General features: G+C 49.7%; 1 protein-coding gene across 4 annotated transcripts; it reads right to left on the reverse strand.

The window, feature by feature from the left end:
• MAPRE1 (microtubule associated protein RP/EB family member 1) lies at positions 1-12,084 on the reverse strand. Of its 4 annotated transcripts, none has more exons than XM_063296850.1 (8): positions 11,987-12,084; positions 9,817-9,940; positions 7,326-7,471; positions 3,911-4,118; positions 2,797-2,874; positions 2,533-2,651; positions 815-967; positions 1-214 (listed from the first exon to the last, which is right to left on the reverse strand). In XM_063296850.1, the coding sequence occupies exons 2-8, from the start codon at positions 9,935-9,937 to the stop codon at positions 158-160; spliced, it is 882 nt and encodes a 293-aa protein (XP_063152920.1). In that variant the 5' UTR covers positions 9,938-9,940; positions 11,987-12,084; the 3' UTR covers positions 1-157. The 4 variants fall into 4 exon arrangements, with proteins under 4 accessions (XP_063152920.1, XP_063152921.1, XP_063152923.1 ...); XM_063296851.1 differs by lacking the exon at positions 11,987-12,084 and adding an exon at positions 10,311-10,713; XM_063296853.1 differs by lacking the exons at positions 9,817-9,940; positions 11,987-12,084 and adding an exon at positions 7,705-7,881.
• Positions 12,085-14,385: the final 2,301 nt, after the last annotated feature.

The following is a 14,385-nucleotide window of genomic DNA, read 5'->3' on the forward strand; positions in this document are numbered from 1 at the left end:
CACTTGGAGAGGTACTTTTTTTTTTTACTTTTGAAAAGAAACCAGTGAGTCCTCTAAGAATAAAATGGAGTATTTTACAGATAAGCACATGATTGGGGCAAAGATTTCTGACTTCTGACTCTGCTGCTGCTGCTCTGCTGGTTCAGTGGGTGGACCGTTAATACTCCTCTTGCTCCTCCGGTGGGGCTCCTTCATCTGGTATCACAAAGCCTTCCTAAAAGAGGGGAGAGAAGGAGCAAACTGAGGAAGACTGCGCAGGAGGCAGCGCCCCTCTCCGCACTGTCTCAGGGGCGCACAGCCGGGGGGCTGCCGGATGTGACAAAGGCAAAGCAACCACACTGCACGTGGGGCCTATTTGGTGGTGGCACAACTGGTGAGATGGACACACAGTACAGAAACACCATTAATGCTGAAAGGTGCAGAAGACAGCTTCACTCAAAACAAGCAAGTGGCCAAGTATCTGAAAGGCAAAGGGCCGTGAGCGCAGACTTTGAAATAAACGTCACCAACTACTACTGAAGGTCCTGCTTCCCTTTCCTCCCAATGGACAGTGACCGATCTGTCCTTGAAGTTGGTCGCTGCAATTCACCAACCGATAGTCACTGCCAGATCTGCTGGTCAGAACGATCTTTACGGAAGCCACCTAAAACGAGCCAGCGTCACTGCACAACCGATATTCATTTGAGTGGGGCCCGCCTGAGCATGTGAACTTCCTAGGAAATTCTGCACCAGAAGCAAATGCCGGCATCACAGAAATGTCTGAGCCCAAAGCTGGGAGCGCCACCACCAGATCCGGCAGATCACCCCAACTTACATCTGTAGCATAAAGTATTTCCACAATCCTTTGCAGAACCGGGTCGCTCTCGCCTTCGTTCTCCTGGCAAATCAGCTCGATGTTCCTCAGTTTTCCGAAGTAGAAATCTCGTTCCTTTTCCAAATCTTCAACAGTCATCTTTAATACATTGATCTGACAAAGAACAGCCCATCTCAGAGAATTTTCCTGACCAAATCACTGAAGAGGAGCTACCCCAAAGACCCCTGCAAGAGCTGTAGGCTGTAATCCTGCAGCCGGTGGATCCAAAGCCAACGGCGACCCTTGCGTCCCCCTTCTGCGGCCCTCACGGCCTGCTCTGTGGCTGCTGAAAACTCACACAGCTCCAAGGAGATGAAAACTGCACTGTCAGCTCCATAACTGAGATATGACATGAAAAGAAAAGAAAACTCAACCTTAACTCTCTGCAGGTTGTAGCCTACCGTATCTACTTTGTGCCTCCAAAAACTTGTTCAGCCCTGCTAGGTGCCCTTACTTGGGACAAAGCCCCACACAATTCTAGGGGCTTACTTTGGAGCAGGCACTACAGTTTCAGTTCATGTAATGAACCAGAACCGGTTCACTGTAGGGAATGAGAGTTATGGGGGGAAATGGATTCTGGATAATCACACTTTTTAATTGACAGAGTAACTAACCCTTTCCTACTTTTCCTAAAATTAACAGCTTGCTGATTACAGCAGAATTCTAATCACTTCTTTCAACAACTGGACAATCTGTAGCACCGAAGTAAAGTGCTAAATGTAACCTCCAAAATCATCGGTTACTTAAGCTTTCTTTCTCTATTAATCAGAAAATAATTAAGATTTTTTTCTGCCTTTGTAGGAGTTATGTCTGCAACAGATACTCCGAGACATGCACAAGAAAAAGATGTAGGAAACATGTGGTGTTTTCCCTCCCCTGAGTCACTACTGCAAAGGGAGACAAGGAAAAACAACTCACACCACTGCGTTCTCAATTCTTACTCCAGCACCACCAGTACCAATTTAATCTGGAAGTAATCAGGTGAAATATTTATTTTATTTATTCATTAGATTTCTATTTTACCTTTTCTTTAGAAGCTCAGGAGGGTCTACCCAACACTCCCTTGTCTTATTCTTTCTCAAAGCATCACCCTGTGGGGCAGGGTGGGGCCAAGAGAGACGCCCTGGCCCAGAGTTATTACGGGGTTTCCATGGCTGAGGACAGACTCGATCCCAAGCCTGCCACACTACCTTGGTGATTGCAGGCGCTGTGATCGCAGGCACAGACCCAAGGCCTTCCTTCAGCAGTGGCGACAGTGCCCTCCCCTCTCACTCCGTGTCCCGAATCTTGTCTCTGCCAGAGGCTCTGCTATCAACAAGATGGCAAACGTGCGCCTCTCAAAGCAAGATAGGCCAGAGCTACTAAGTGCATGCAGGGGGCGAGAGGAACACCTTTGACTCAACAAGCACAGAAGCCGATCCCCACCTTGCATTCCCCATCCAGCTGCTCCTATGGGAAAAGTAAACTGCTGGCCACCAATCGCTGCGGCTCCAGTCCACCTGCTAATTGGGAAGTCCAGCAGAGGCTAAGAGACCCTCCCACCCAACCCCTCCGGAGACCCGTGTAGTTTAATCTCAGCACGAAGGGCTTCAGAATTTACATCCCCAAGACAGACGTCAGAGAACTCACAGCTGCCCGTATCACTGATCGCTGCTGACAGACGTCGCCCCCAAGCCCACCTGCTGTATCAACTCAGCTGACTCATCCTCTCCGATTCCCGCAGGAGCCTTTTTAACCATGCCGGGTCCTGATTTATTGGCCACCGCTGTCCTCTGCGCTACGATGGGCCTTGTGGGAGCTGGAAGAGAGAAACGCATTAGCCGTGCGCTGCAGCGGGGAGCAGGGCCTCAGCCGACGTGACCGGCACCCAAAGTGTGCGACCCGGCGTGCTACCAGCCCAAAGAACGTGCGAGGCACAGCTCCTCCCTCCACCTGCTGAGTACCGATTGTAGCCGTTTTCTTTACAGAAGGAGAATCTGCTCTTGCTGCCTTCAGTTCCGAAGTTCGAACATAACTGTTATCTATAAAAGGAGAGGACTTCTAACTGTAAGCGCTCCACAACTGCCAGGCCCCAGATCCTTCGCAGTAAAGGGCAGCGCCTCCCCCCACAGCCTGCACGGCTGAGGAAGACCAGAGGGAGGAGCGGGGAACCTCAAAAACCGGCGGATCTTTTCCCGTTTAAAAACGTGAGCTCTTGCAAAACTAGCGCTCAGCGAGGGTCCGCAGCCCCCCGAATTCTAAGAAGGCTGCACTGGTGTAGAGGGTGACAGAGCTGCACAGGGACAATCGAGCACACAATACGGGTAATCCCCGACTTACAACCACAGCGGCGACCGGAATTCCCACTAAGTCACTGCGGTCGTAAGTTGAGTCACCACGTGACCAGACCCAATCTTACCACTTTTTTTTGCAGCGGTTGTTAAGTGAATCATGGGTTGTTAAGCAAATCCAGCTTCCCTAATAGGTGGCATTTATTTATTGATTTGATTTCTAGAGCCGCCCATCTCAACAAGTGACTCTGAAAATGGCAAAAAAGTTGCAAAACACAATCACATGACCACGGGACACTGCAACTGGCTGTAAATGCAAGCCAGTTGCCAAGCACCCAAAATGTGATCATGTGACCATGGGGGGGGGGTGTTTTGCAACACTCCAAGGCTGTCGTAACTTCAGACCATTGTTAAACAACAGCTGTAAGTCAAGGACTACCTGTACATCCTTCTGCAATAATTGCCGTGAGTTGGTTATTCACCCTGCAGGTAGCTATGGATATTTTGTATTTTATTTCTTCTATGGTTGTTGTAATTCTGCGGTTCCTCCACTAACTGAGGTAGCCTACGAATCAATCACAACCTCACCCTCTGCCAGCAAAACCTTGCACATTCTGCCAAGGCCCAAAGGCCCAAGATGAGGCATGTGCTGCTACGGGTGTTCCCTTCATGGGCCTTCCCAAGGGTTGGGACTGCATCTCCCACAATCCCCAACCATCAGAGCTGGCCCACACGGAGCACTAAAGCTTCCAGGCATCGGTTGTCTCCAAGGCAAAGCCTCCATTACCTGTGCCACCAGAGCCAAGATTCTTCTTAGGTTTGTTCAACAGAGGGACCACCAGGGCCGGGGCGGGGGCCGTCTCCTGGCCTTGCCGAGCTGCCACAGGATCATAGTCCTTCCCATCATAATTTGCGTCAAAGAACTTTTTGAACCATTGGACAAATTCAAAATTATCTTGGAATTTCCCTTTCACTAATTTGTCCACAGGTATTATCTGAGGAGAGAGGTTAAGGATTAAGGACATTTAGCCCAAACGAGAAACATACTTGAAAATCAGAGCAGAGAGGTTTCTAAAAGGGGTACACAAAATTCCTCAGCTCAAATTCAGAAAGGCTTCCCTTCAAAAACTTCAGCTCTGGATGAACTGAAGAGAGGCAGGCATGAAGTTCACGGTACAAGAGAAACCGAACTGCATTGCGACGATTCTGGTGCACATACAGATGGAGTTAGGTGTGAAGACTCCACGTGCTTCTCGCCTAAGGTAGCTTTGTTCAAGCTGGACATGCCACCAGGAGCTGACCCTAGACTACAGACATGAAGATTTTTTAAATATCACGAAAGATTTGGGGGATTTCTCATTGAAAAAATGTGGAAAGACAGATTATGCTAATTTGCTTAAATTATATTTTTAAACGATACCTAAAATGTTTAAGAGTGCCTATGTTGTTTTACAGGCTTTACTTCCAAAAATTATTTCTAAAACTTCAGCAACAAGAAAAGCTTTATATAAGACTATTTACATGATCCAGTCATTACAATTCACAGAATCCTAGAGTGGGAAGCGCCCGCCCGCTTAGGGCAGGGGTCTGAATTGAAGCATGCGGGCAGCCAGCTCTTTGGACTCTGCTCGGATCCATCCAACGAGTGGGACTTCAACACCTCCTGGAGTCACCAGTTCTGCTGCTCAACTGCTCCATCAGCAACACTTTTCCAAAACATTCAGTTAGACTGTAACTTCCTGTAACTTCAACTCATTATTCTATGTCCGGCATGACAGAACCTGCTTGGGTTCCTTGCAGTCTCCTCAAGGCCACGTATTCCCAAGTCTGTCCATGTCTCTTCCTACAGCTCAGTTCTCAATTCTCCAGTCGCTGTCCTTCTCTGAGCCCATTCTGATTTCTCTAAACCTTTCTTTAGAGGGGTCCCCAGAGCTGGAGAGAGGACTCAGGTAGGGGCTCACTAAAGCAGAACAGAGTGGAATTATAACTTCTCGTGATTTGGAAATTACACATTCCTGTAGAAAAAGAAAAATTTTCCTTTTTGTGTTTCCTAGAAGGGAGCACGCTGCTGAAATGCAAGGACAAAATGCCATCTCTTCCCTCAGGCCACTGACATTTGCCTACACAGGAGAGAGAAGGACTCAGCCTTCCTTTCAAGATGTGCTTCTGGGACTAGTTAAGACACTGGAAGCATCACCCATTCATATTTGTAAGAAGGACCAAAAAATAGACATTGCATACATTTCAAGATTTCCCCAAACTTCCTGTTACTTTTTAAGATCTTCAGTTGCTACAAACTTCCCTGTAAGCAGGAAAGCTAATCTCTGTATTTACTCAGACCAAGGTCTTGCAATCAACTTGCAGCCAGCTGATGTTTAGAAACACACAAATGTTTTTATAACATCTAGCCTAAAGAAACTTCCCTGGAGAATGTGAAAGCATGCACGTCCTTTCTTGGGTGCTAATAAAGTTTCTGCCGTGCTACGATTCTGGATTTTTCTCCTATGAAGCAAAACTGCTAGAACAGTTTTTGTTCTGTTTTGTTTTACAGAAATTCGTGTTGCTACTAAAAAAATGAAGGTTTTACATTAGCAGGCATCAAAACCACTGGTCTAACCTCAGAGCAAACTAACTGTGCCCAGCTAATCAAGGAGGTTAACAATCTCCGTCCCTGTTTTCCCAAACCAACCTGGGAGATAGTCCCACAGCTGCTATTTGCTTTGAAGCATTTACCATGGAGCATTTAACACGGCCATCAAATGAGGCTGAACTACTGAAGGCCTACACAAATGTGGAACTTCCAACAGACAGGACCAATACAATCCACTCCTGGCCAACACAATTGTATCCTGACAGATTGTGGACTACGATAGGTTTGAATAAATGTTCTCTGCTCTTCTTTCACTTTAAAGACAGGTGCAACGGGACATTTAGAGAGCGCCCAGCTTGTCTGGCAGCTGAACACACAGCATTTCAGGTCAACCACCTGCCTGCCTTTGGTTCCAACATGTCCAACACACCAACAGTCCTGAAGAAGATGGCTCTCCGAGAGAGAGAGGAGAGAAAAAAGAACACACAAGAAAGGAAGAAGCTGCCTTACGCAGAATCAAGCCAGTGGCCCTTTGACCCTAATAAGGTCAACAAACATCAGGGACAGTGCTTGTCTGCAGTTCTTCCAGCCCTGATGCCCTGGTTAGAAATGGGAAACTCCTGCTTGGTGATAACAGCCCTGAATCCTAATCCCTAGACCAGTGTTTCTCAACCGTGGCAACTCTAAGAGGGAATTCTGGGAGTTGGAAGTCCACACATCTTAGAGTTGCTAAGGTTGAGAAACATTGCACCAGACTAATACAAAGACAAATCTAATTTGAATTTGGAAGACAGCAATGACTCAAAACTATTCATATGAAAATGAGCGTATGAAAACCCACATTCCTTCTGCGCTTCCAGTAATTAAAAAGCAGCAGTACAGGCGTTCTTTCACTCCCACGCCTGCTTTTGATGGAAGTCTAGGAAGGGTTAGATGTTTTTCTATTTGCTACAGATCTTCTGAAAATTTCGATACATATTTTTCCACAGAGAAGGGACTGGCCAAAGAGAGGCATCTGGAGCTCTAACCCACAGCCACAAAGTATCTGCGAGTAGAAAACTGGTTCACAGAGTTTATATTAGTCATACCTGACAAAGACAAAAACCTCCAAGAAAAAAAAATCAGGAACTTTAACTTTTCTGTTTGGGGGCCACAAGTCAGCGCAAGCAGAAATGGCACAAACTGCAACAACTTTACAAGGCAGGAAAAACACCTTCCTATTTTATAAAATAAGAAATCCTGCCCTGTTATATTCAGCAGTGCATTAAGGGTAATTGAGCTACACATCAGCTACACAATGTTAAAAAAAAAAAAAAAGTGCTGGTTTTCTTGGAAAAGCCACACAACGAAGCTGGAAACAAAACAGTTTAAAACAAATGACTCCAGTCTTGTCTAAAGAAATGTATCTGGTTTAAATTGAACAAGACTGAACAGAACTCCAGCACTGGTGAAAATTAACTGGAAAACTGTGGGGGGAAATGCTGCCTTCTGACAGATATTCAAAATAAATCAATGCTAATGTCTTAGGCCACAGCAAAAAAAGAGCAAAGGAAGCTAATGCAAGGTCTCAAAATGACATTAGGGAAGACACACAGAGATCTTAAGGTCTTACTTTGTCAACACCCATTCGCTTAAAACCTGCTTGTAGGACCTTGAAATTCTGAATATATTCATGTTCCAACTTTGCTTGGAATTTCACTTTCTTGAGTGTTACGGAACCTGGGAACAGCATGTCCATAAACTGACAATACGCCGCACCTGGCCAAGAGAGAGAAAGAGAGAAACATCTTGGTGATAATTAAATCTTAGCAAATGTGATTAGGGCAAAAAAACAGAATCTTTGCATTCCTGTGTCACACTGGCTGCCAATCACGTTTTCTGTTGGAGGCTGCGCTGCAGGAGAAATCTGCTGGGCACTTGGTTCAAATGGTGGGGTGGGAAAGAACCCTTGGTAGAGGAGACCACCTTCTCCCTGGACTCCTTTTGCCTACCTTCCTCTTCACAGAGCAGGGAAGGGACGGGTCACATTTGCCAGAGAACCAAATGGGTTGCACATGAAGGACTTCTGAAATTAAGCTAAGGCACCCAGGGGCCCTGCTCCCCAGAAAGGCTAACAGCGTAACTGGATGGGTCCTTCCCCAGATGTCAGTGCATCTGTGGAACAGCCACGGGACAAGACAACCACCACAACTGTCTCTAGAACTGCATCCTTTAAGGCAGTCCCAATGGTCTCTCTGGCAAGGAAATTCCTGCTTCACTAATCCCGACTTCCTCAAATAGACCCTGCAGAGCATAAATCGGACGTGCTTTAGAGTTAACCAGACTGGACCATTTTCACATCACTGAGTAATAAACAGCCTGGATCACTGGGGGGAGGCAGTGCCCAGAGACATACGAGACGAAGCACTTGCTCCCACCAACGTACTCAGCGTGGCGCAGCAAGGGCCTCCGTTCCGCATCTACGTACTCTATTTAATATTGATACGGAGCCTTTTGTTCATAGACGGAGAGTAGTAACTTTGGAATAAGCAACTGCCAACGCTTCCACTTGTCTAACGTTAAAAGCAAGGAAGTGAAGCCACAGATGAAAAATGGCTCATCGTTTGCACTAAGAGGGAAAAGCTCTTAATGCCAGCACTCCACCAGAAGCATCCTCTGTACAAGGCCCATTAGAACGAAATTCAAGGGACGCCTGGGAGAGCCCTGTGGAGTGTTAGGTTTTTCCAGCGTACTACTGTTTTCGTTAGGACGTGAAATGTCAATCCTTGCCCTTGTGCAAACGCAGGAGTGCCAAGAAGTTAGTTTGCACAAGGATTTTTCTAAAAAGCACAATAAAAACAGTACTGGGATGGAGCAGCACATTTGAAACAGTCAGGATGATTAATGAAAAGGAAGCCAATTACAAATACCCATCAGGGATCTTCTTCTTAATCGGGAACAAGGGCCCAGAGACAGGTTAGCAGCAGTGCACAAAACATTTCACCTCAAACTATTTTGAGCACAAGATTTTGCAAATCAAGCTGTCTTGAGCATGTTGGAAGAGTTTCTAGCTTAAACACTTCCAAAATGCTTGAAACAGCAAGTTTGGAACCTGAAACACCAGTTTCACACTTGAGGCAGAATATTTCACCAAAAAAGTGCTCAAAACTGTTCAAGACAACACAGTTTGCACACGCCTATGAATCAGTTAGCTACCCCAGAGACCCTCCCCTCTCCAACCTGTGAAACAGCAGACCATTTTCCAATTTTGCAAACCTTCTTCCCCAGCATTCCCATGATGCCGAATTTATACCCCAAACTTCCAAGTGTCCTCAGTGAAGATACCCCCGTTCACCGTGCCTGCATTACATTCGCCTCCCTTTTCCCTTACAGGACTCTTTTTCATAAATGAGCTTCCTACAGTGCTCCTCAGGGCCTGCAACTTGTGACTTCTGGCTTAAATCTTATTTGAAAGCCCTTCAACAACTGCAGTACTGCTTCGCTGCACTTAAGAAAAGCAAGAGGAAAATGGAGTGAATCTTATTCGCGTTATACTTTAAAACAATGGTAACAAGTCTGCGAGAACAGGCTTGGCTACTGTCACTGCAGACTCGTTTCCTCTGAGGCTTCATCGCAATGCAGGAGACTCAGTCGGCATGGCTAACCCTAACAGCCTTCCGCCAGGACCAGCACACAACCTGCAAAACAGCAGCTCCCAGTCATTTCTCCTGCAGAGTCTGATCATTCTGTTTGATAAAGGGTTTCCAAATGGCACATATTCAGGCTCAGGAGAGGACCGAGAAAGTTTTTAGCTCACCACCATTCTGCCCACATGGGAAGTTTCCAGGCCCATCTAACCACACAGAGCTGCATGGACCCTTAAGACCCGCTTCCACCCCCAAATCCAGTAGGACGAGGTACATGTTCCAAGCAGCAAACTCAAGCAAACGGGGCCAATGCTGCAAGGCACTGCATCTTCTGTGCTAATTTGCAGTTAAGACACAGGGCAGGCAACTACCGGCCAGAGAGAGACCTTTGCTGTTTCCAGTGGCTTCTTCAAAGGAGAAGTAACAACGCGCAAAGGCCCCCGGCAGGCGGTCTCTGGCTCTCGGCTGCCTTCTTACCTGAGCAGAGTTGCTCTATCTTTGTTAAGCTCAGCTGCAAAGACTCATTGATCCAGGCGAGCATATCATGTCGACTCAAGTTATCACTCGTCACAGAGGTGGAATACACGTTAACTGCCATCTTCTAAAGAAAATTGACCAAGAAAGGAAATCATTTGTTCAGAGAGTTCGTAGAAGGGAACCGCCGCACTTCACATTAACCTGGCACCAAGCTCCCGATGCACAGGAAGCCTTCGCCCGCCCATCATCTGCACAGTCGTATCTGTTCCTGGGCATCATCTGCATCATCATCTGGCCACTTTAGGTCACTCTCTCAAGCTCACTTTACCGGAGATGCTCTAACCAATTAGCCATTCACTGCTCCAGCAACATGAGCCAATATTGGGCAGTAGCTGAAATTGGACCCTGCGCACATATCCAAATACACAGAGCTAAGATATACTCCACTATACAAACACACACACACACACACTGCTATAGGCATAATGACTTACTAGAAAGGATGAGGAAAATAAACCAATCAACAGCTGATTCACTTAGATGATTTTCTGTTATGAAGGATACAAGTGAGGAGACTTTGCTCACTTGCACAGAAATAGCTCTAGGGAAGAGGTGTCTTCACACAAAAAAGGAACTGAGAAATGGATCCAAGATTTAACAAAATTGTATCAAAAGGACTAACAAATAAGTAGGGGGGAGGGAAAAAGAAAGTGGGTTCAGGGGATTGAAGACAACTGTGGGATGAAAGTTTTGGTCTTAAGAAACCAACGTTCCAAAGAGCAGAAGGCGTGACAATCAAAATGGTGGAAGTGAAGATGGCCAACCATCAGAGATTATGGGAAACAGAAGCTAAAGCGGGAAATCATGCCTGCATCAACCCCTTCAGGGAGCAGAACCTCAAGGAGGAGGTATTGCAATCAGAACGGAAGACAAACGTCAGCACTGTTTTTCGGACGTGGCAACTTGAAGACACGTGGAGTCAGTACCCAGAATTCCCAATGAATTGAAGTCCACACATCTTCACGGTGCCAAGCCTGAAAAACACGGCTTTAGTGGGAGAGGCGATAGACGGAGAGGGAGACAGCGGCTTCCCATTCTTATCACTGGGGCGTTTTTATGATTCCCGATGTGAAGTCTAAGGGAAGCGTTTAGCACTCCTCGGGCGGGGAGATTATACCAGAGGCCGTTCTGCGCATACAAGCGGGCCCATACAGGGGCAGGGAGGCCGCGGTCCTCCAGTCGCGCCCGATTACAGCTCCCTCCCAGCCGCCCGCCAGCCAGCCAGCGGTGAGAAAAACGGGAGCCAAACTCAGCAGGGTTCCTGCTCCTGAGATGACAGAGCATCTCTGCCACTGAGACGAAGGCGGGGCGAGAATTACAAGGCTGGGAATACTGGGGAGGGAGGATGCCCCCCGCCCGCCCGCCCGCCCGCGGCCATACAGGGAGGGCATCCCAGGCAGGGGCTGAGCTCGGGCCAGGCCGGGCACCGCTCCCGCACGGCTGCGGGGGGGGGGGGGGGCGGGCGGGCTCTGCACATGCTCCGGGCACGAGCGGGGCCCGCCACGGACGGCAGGCGGGACATCGAAGGAGCAAGCGAGCGAACCCTGAAGGGAAAGAGGAGCCCCCCTTTCCCGCAGGCGGCGCAGGAGGTCAGCCGGGAGAGGAACGCGACGGCGGCCAGGGGCACGGAGCAGCCTTCGGGCACCGACGCCCCTTCCCCGCCGCAGCAGAAAGCGGGCGGGGGGCAGCCCCGCTCCTCCGGCCGGGGGCCCACGCGGCCCGCCAGCCCGCCGGGGGCGCTGTGCCGGCAGAACCGCCGGCTGCCCCCTCGCGCCCGCCCCCCGCACCGGGGCTAGAGCGCCGCGGGGGAGCGCCGGCCGAGCCCCCTCCTGGCCCGCCCGCGCCCAGCTGCGGAAGCCCGCCGGGTCGCTGCCGGCCCGGCGGAAGCGAGGCCGGGAAGGGCCGCCCGCCCACCCGCCGCCGCCGCCGCCGCCCCCTCCGGGGCGAGGTCGCCATTTGCATAAAAACCGTAGCGATTAGCATACGCCAAGGCGGGCAGCGCCTCGCGGGAGGGGCCGGGGAGAAGGGCGGGGCGGGGCCCCCGGCGTCCCTCCTCGGCTTCGGGCTTCCCGCGCGCCGCGCCGCGCCCCCCGGTACCTCAGCCGCTCACCGTTCAGCCCGGCCCCGCCCGCCTCGTCCGGGATCTGACGTCACGCGCTCCCCGGCGCGCTGACATCACCCGCGGAAAAAGGAAGAGGAAGTAGCGTCACGGCCAGGCGCCGCCGTGGCCGCGCCCCTCGACCGCTGACAGGCAGGGGCGGGGCCCGGCCGGCGCCGTTGCTAAGAGCTGAGGCTTCGGCCCGCCTGCCCCAGGGGCGCGGCTGCGGCTACAGGGGCGGGGCCCCCAGGAGGCCGCACCCCTCTGGAAGACCACACCCCCGCCCTTTAAGGGTCCCCTTTCCACGAGGCTGGAAGGCGCTCCCTCTCGCCCCACGAGCGCTGACCTCGGCAAGGCCAGGCCGAGGAGTCCCCCCGCCGCTTTCATTCTAGAGCAGGGTTTCTCAACCGTGGCCCCTTGAAGATGGGTGGACTTCAACTCCCAGAATTCCCCAGACAGCATGGGTGACTGGGGAATTCTGGGAGTTGAACTCCACCCATCCTCAAGGGGCCACGGTTGAGAAACACGGCCCTAACCCCACCTCGGGACACCATTCCCACCCACAAGCCCTTTGCCCAGGAGAGGACTGGCAGGGTTTCATGCGGTCATCAGCCCCTCTCCCATTGGCTGGGCAGGCAGGAGTGGGTGCGGCCTGGCCACAGCAGCCAATCGCAGTTTGGGAAGCTTCCTCTGCTGCCAGGCCTGGGCAGTGAGTTCTGTGGTAGAGTGTCTTTCCCTCCTGGCTGCTCTTTCCCTCTGGCTCTGTTTCTTGGAGGACGGACCAGAGGGCAAAGAGGGCCAGTGACTGGAGGTCGGGAAGAGGCTTGACCCTGGGCATGACCCCATCCTTTGGGGGCTGAGCCCAAGTCCCTTGGGTTAATCAGCTTGACTGTCCTCCTGCCACGCATTAAACCCTTCGGCCTAGTTGGCCACATGGTGAAAACAGGCCCAGTAATTTAAATCAAACCAAGATTGCATAAATTGTCAAAGATGATTTTGTTTACTAATGTTTCTTTCCTAATCCAAGGAGAAACTGCCCAGGATCCCACACCGGCTAAGCTAGTCCATTTGGGTTTGGTTCGGCATGTTGTGCGGACTCAGCTCTGTGGGTTCACCATGCGTGGCTTCGGGATAGGTGTGAGCCAGGTCGTGAGGGCTTGTTCAGCAAACCATGATCTGAAAACTCAGGGATTCCTTTGCAATTTTGTCTAGGTTGGCTTTAAACATCACAGAACGTACTGAAGCTAATTTTATGGCTTCATCCACTACATCGTTTTTCAACCTGGCAACTTTTAAGATGGATGGATTTCAACTCCCAGAATTCCTCAGCCATGCATGCTGGCTGGAGAATTATGGGAATTGAAGTCCACACTTCTTAAACCTGCCCAGGTTGAAAAACACTGCACCACATAGACTAAATGGGCCAGGGTGGTGCGTCTCACTAAACCATAAAACAAATTAATCCAAGTTAACACTAACCACCAATCTTATCACCCTGTCCAAAATGCAACAGTGAGGCTTTGATCTGTCCTGGTTAAGCATGTTGTGTGAATGCAGCCAAAATGCCTACACCACCTGGGCAACTGGTGAGGACAAGGGCTGAATGGAGAGGCACCTCCCCCTCCATCACTGCATGTTGTTCAAGCAGACACACCTTTTAGCACCACAGCTTTTGAGCATGAGGAATCCAATAATGGAGGATTTTTTTAAAATTGTTTTTAATACTCTGTGGTGCCTTTCAAGGGTCCCTTCCCTTCACCTTTTGGGCTGTGCTTATTCTACCCAATGAGGAATCTTCTACCACCCTGCTCTCTTGGTGTCTCCTTCAGGCACCCAAAACATGAGGTGTTGGATTTCCATTTATCCACAAAGACCACAATGGGTGTTCCACAGCACCTGCACAGTAACTCTGCATGTTTACCTAGCTGCCCACCATTGCCTCCAAGATCCCCTTTCCAAATCAACTGATTGGTAACCACTTTGAAAACAACACCATAACGATGAGATATCAGCATGGATTCATTTTCTCGATGCGGTATAGAAAGTGGGAATGCTGTAGATGTAATATATCTAGGTTTCAAGAAAGAATTGATGGAAGAACCCCAGGACATCATTCAGATGGCACATTCTTTAGTCTGAGCTGGAAAACTCAAAACTGACTGCTCACTCAGACCTGCACTGACCATTTTGATGCTGGTTCGCCCCAGCTGGAGAATTCCCTCACCCCCACCAATTCTTTCCTATCCTCTTCCCTGTCGTGAATAGTTTGGTGTCCTCTACAAACTTGACCTACTCAATACACAGCCCCTCTCAAAACCCTGCAGGACTCCTTATGCTGTGAACCAGAAGGCCCTTCACAGCTGCAAATCATGGACAGGGGAGAGACACCCCCCCCCCCCCCGCCACCGTAG

Source organism: Candoia aspera, chromosome 3 (assembly GCF_035149785.1).
Source record: "Candoia aspera isolate rCanAsp1 chromosome 3, rCanAsp1.hap2, whole genome shotgun sequence".
NCBI lineage: Eukaryota > Metazoa > Chordata > Lepidosauria > Squamata > Boidae > Candoia > Candoia aspera.

Bases quoted from the DNA above. Each gene is read 5' to 3' on its own strand.
- MAPRE1 (XM_063296850.1), bottom strand. From the start codon at position 9,937: ATGGCAGTTAACGTGTATTCCACCTCTGTGACGAGTGATAACTTGAGT. The intron at 2,652-2,796 runs GTACTCAGCAGG...TCTCTCTTCCAG, and splicing joins AAAGAAAACGGCTACAATCG to CTCCCACAAGGCCCATCGTA. The intron at 215-814 runs GTAAGTTGGGGT...CCCCTCTTTTAG, and splicing joins AAATACTTTATGCTACAGAT to GAAGGCTTTGTGATACCAGA.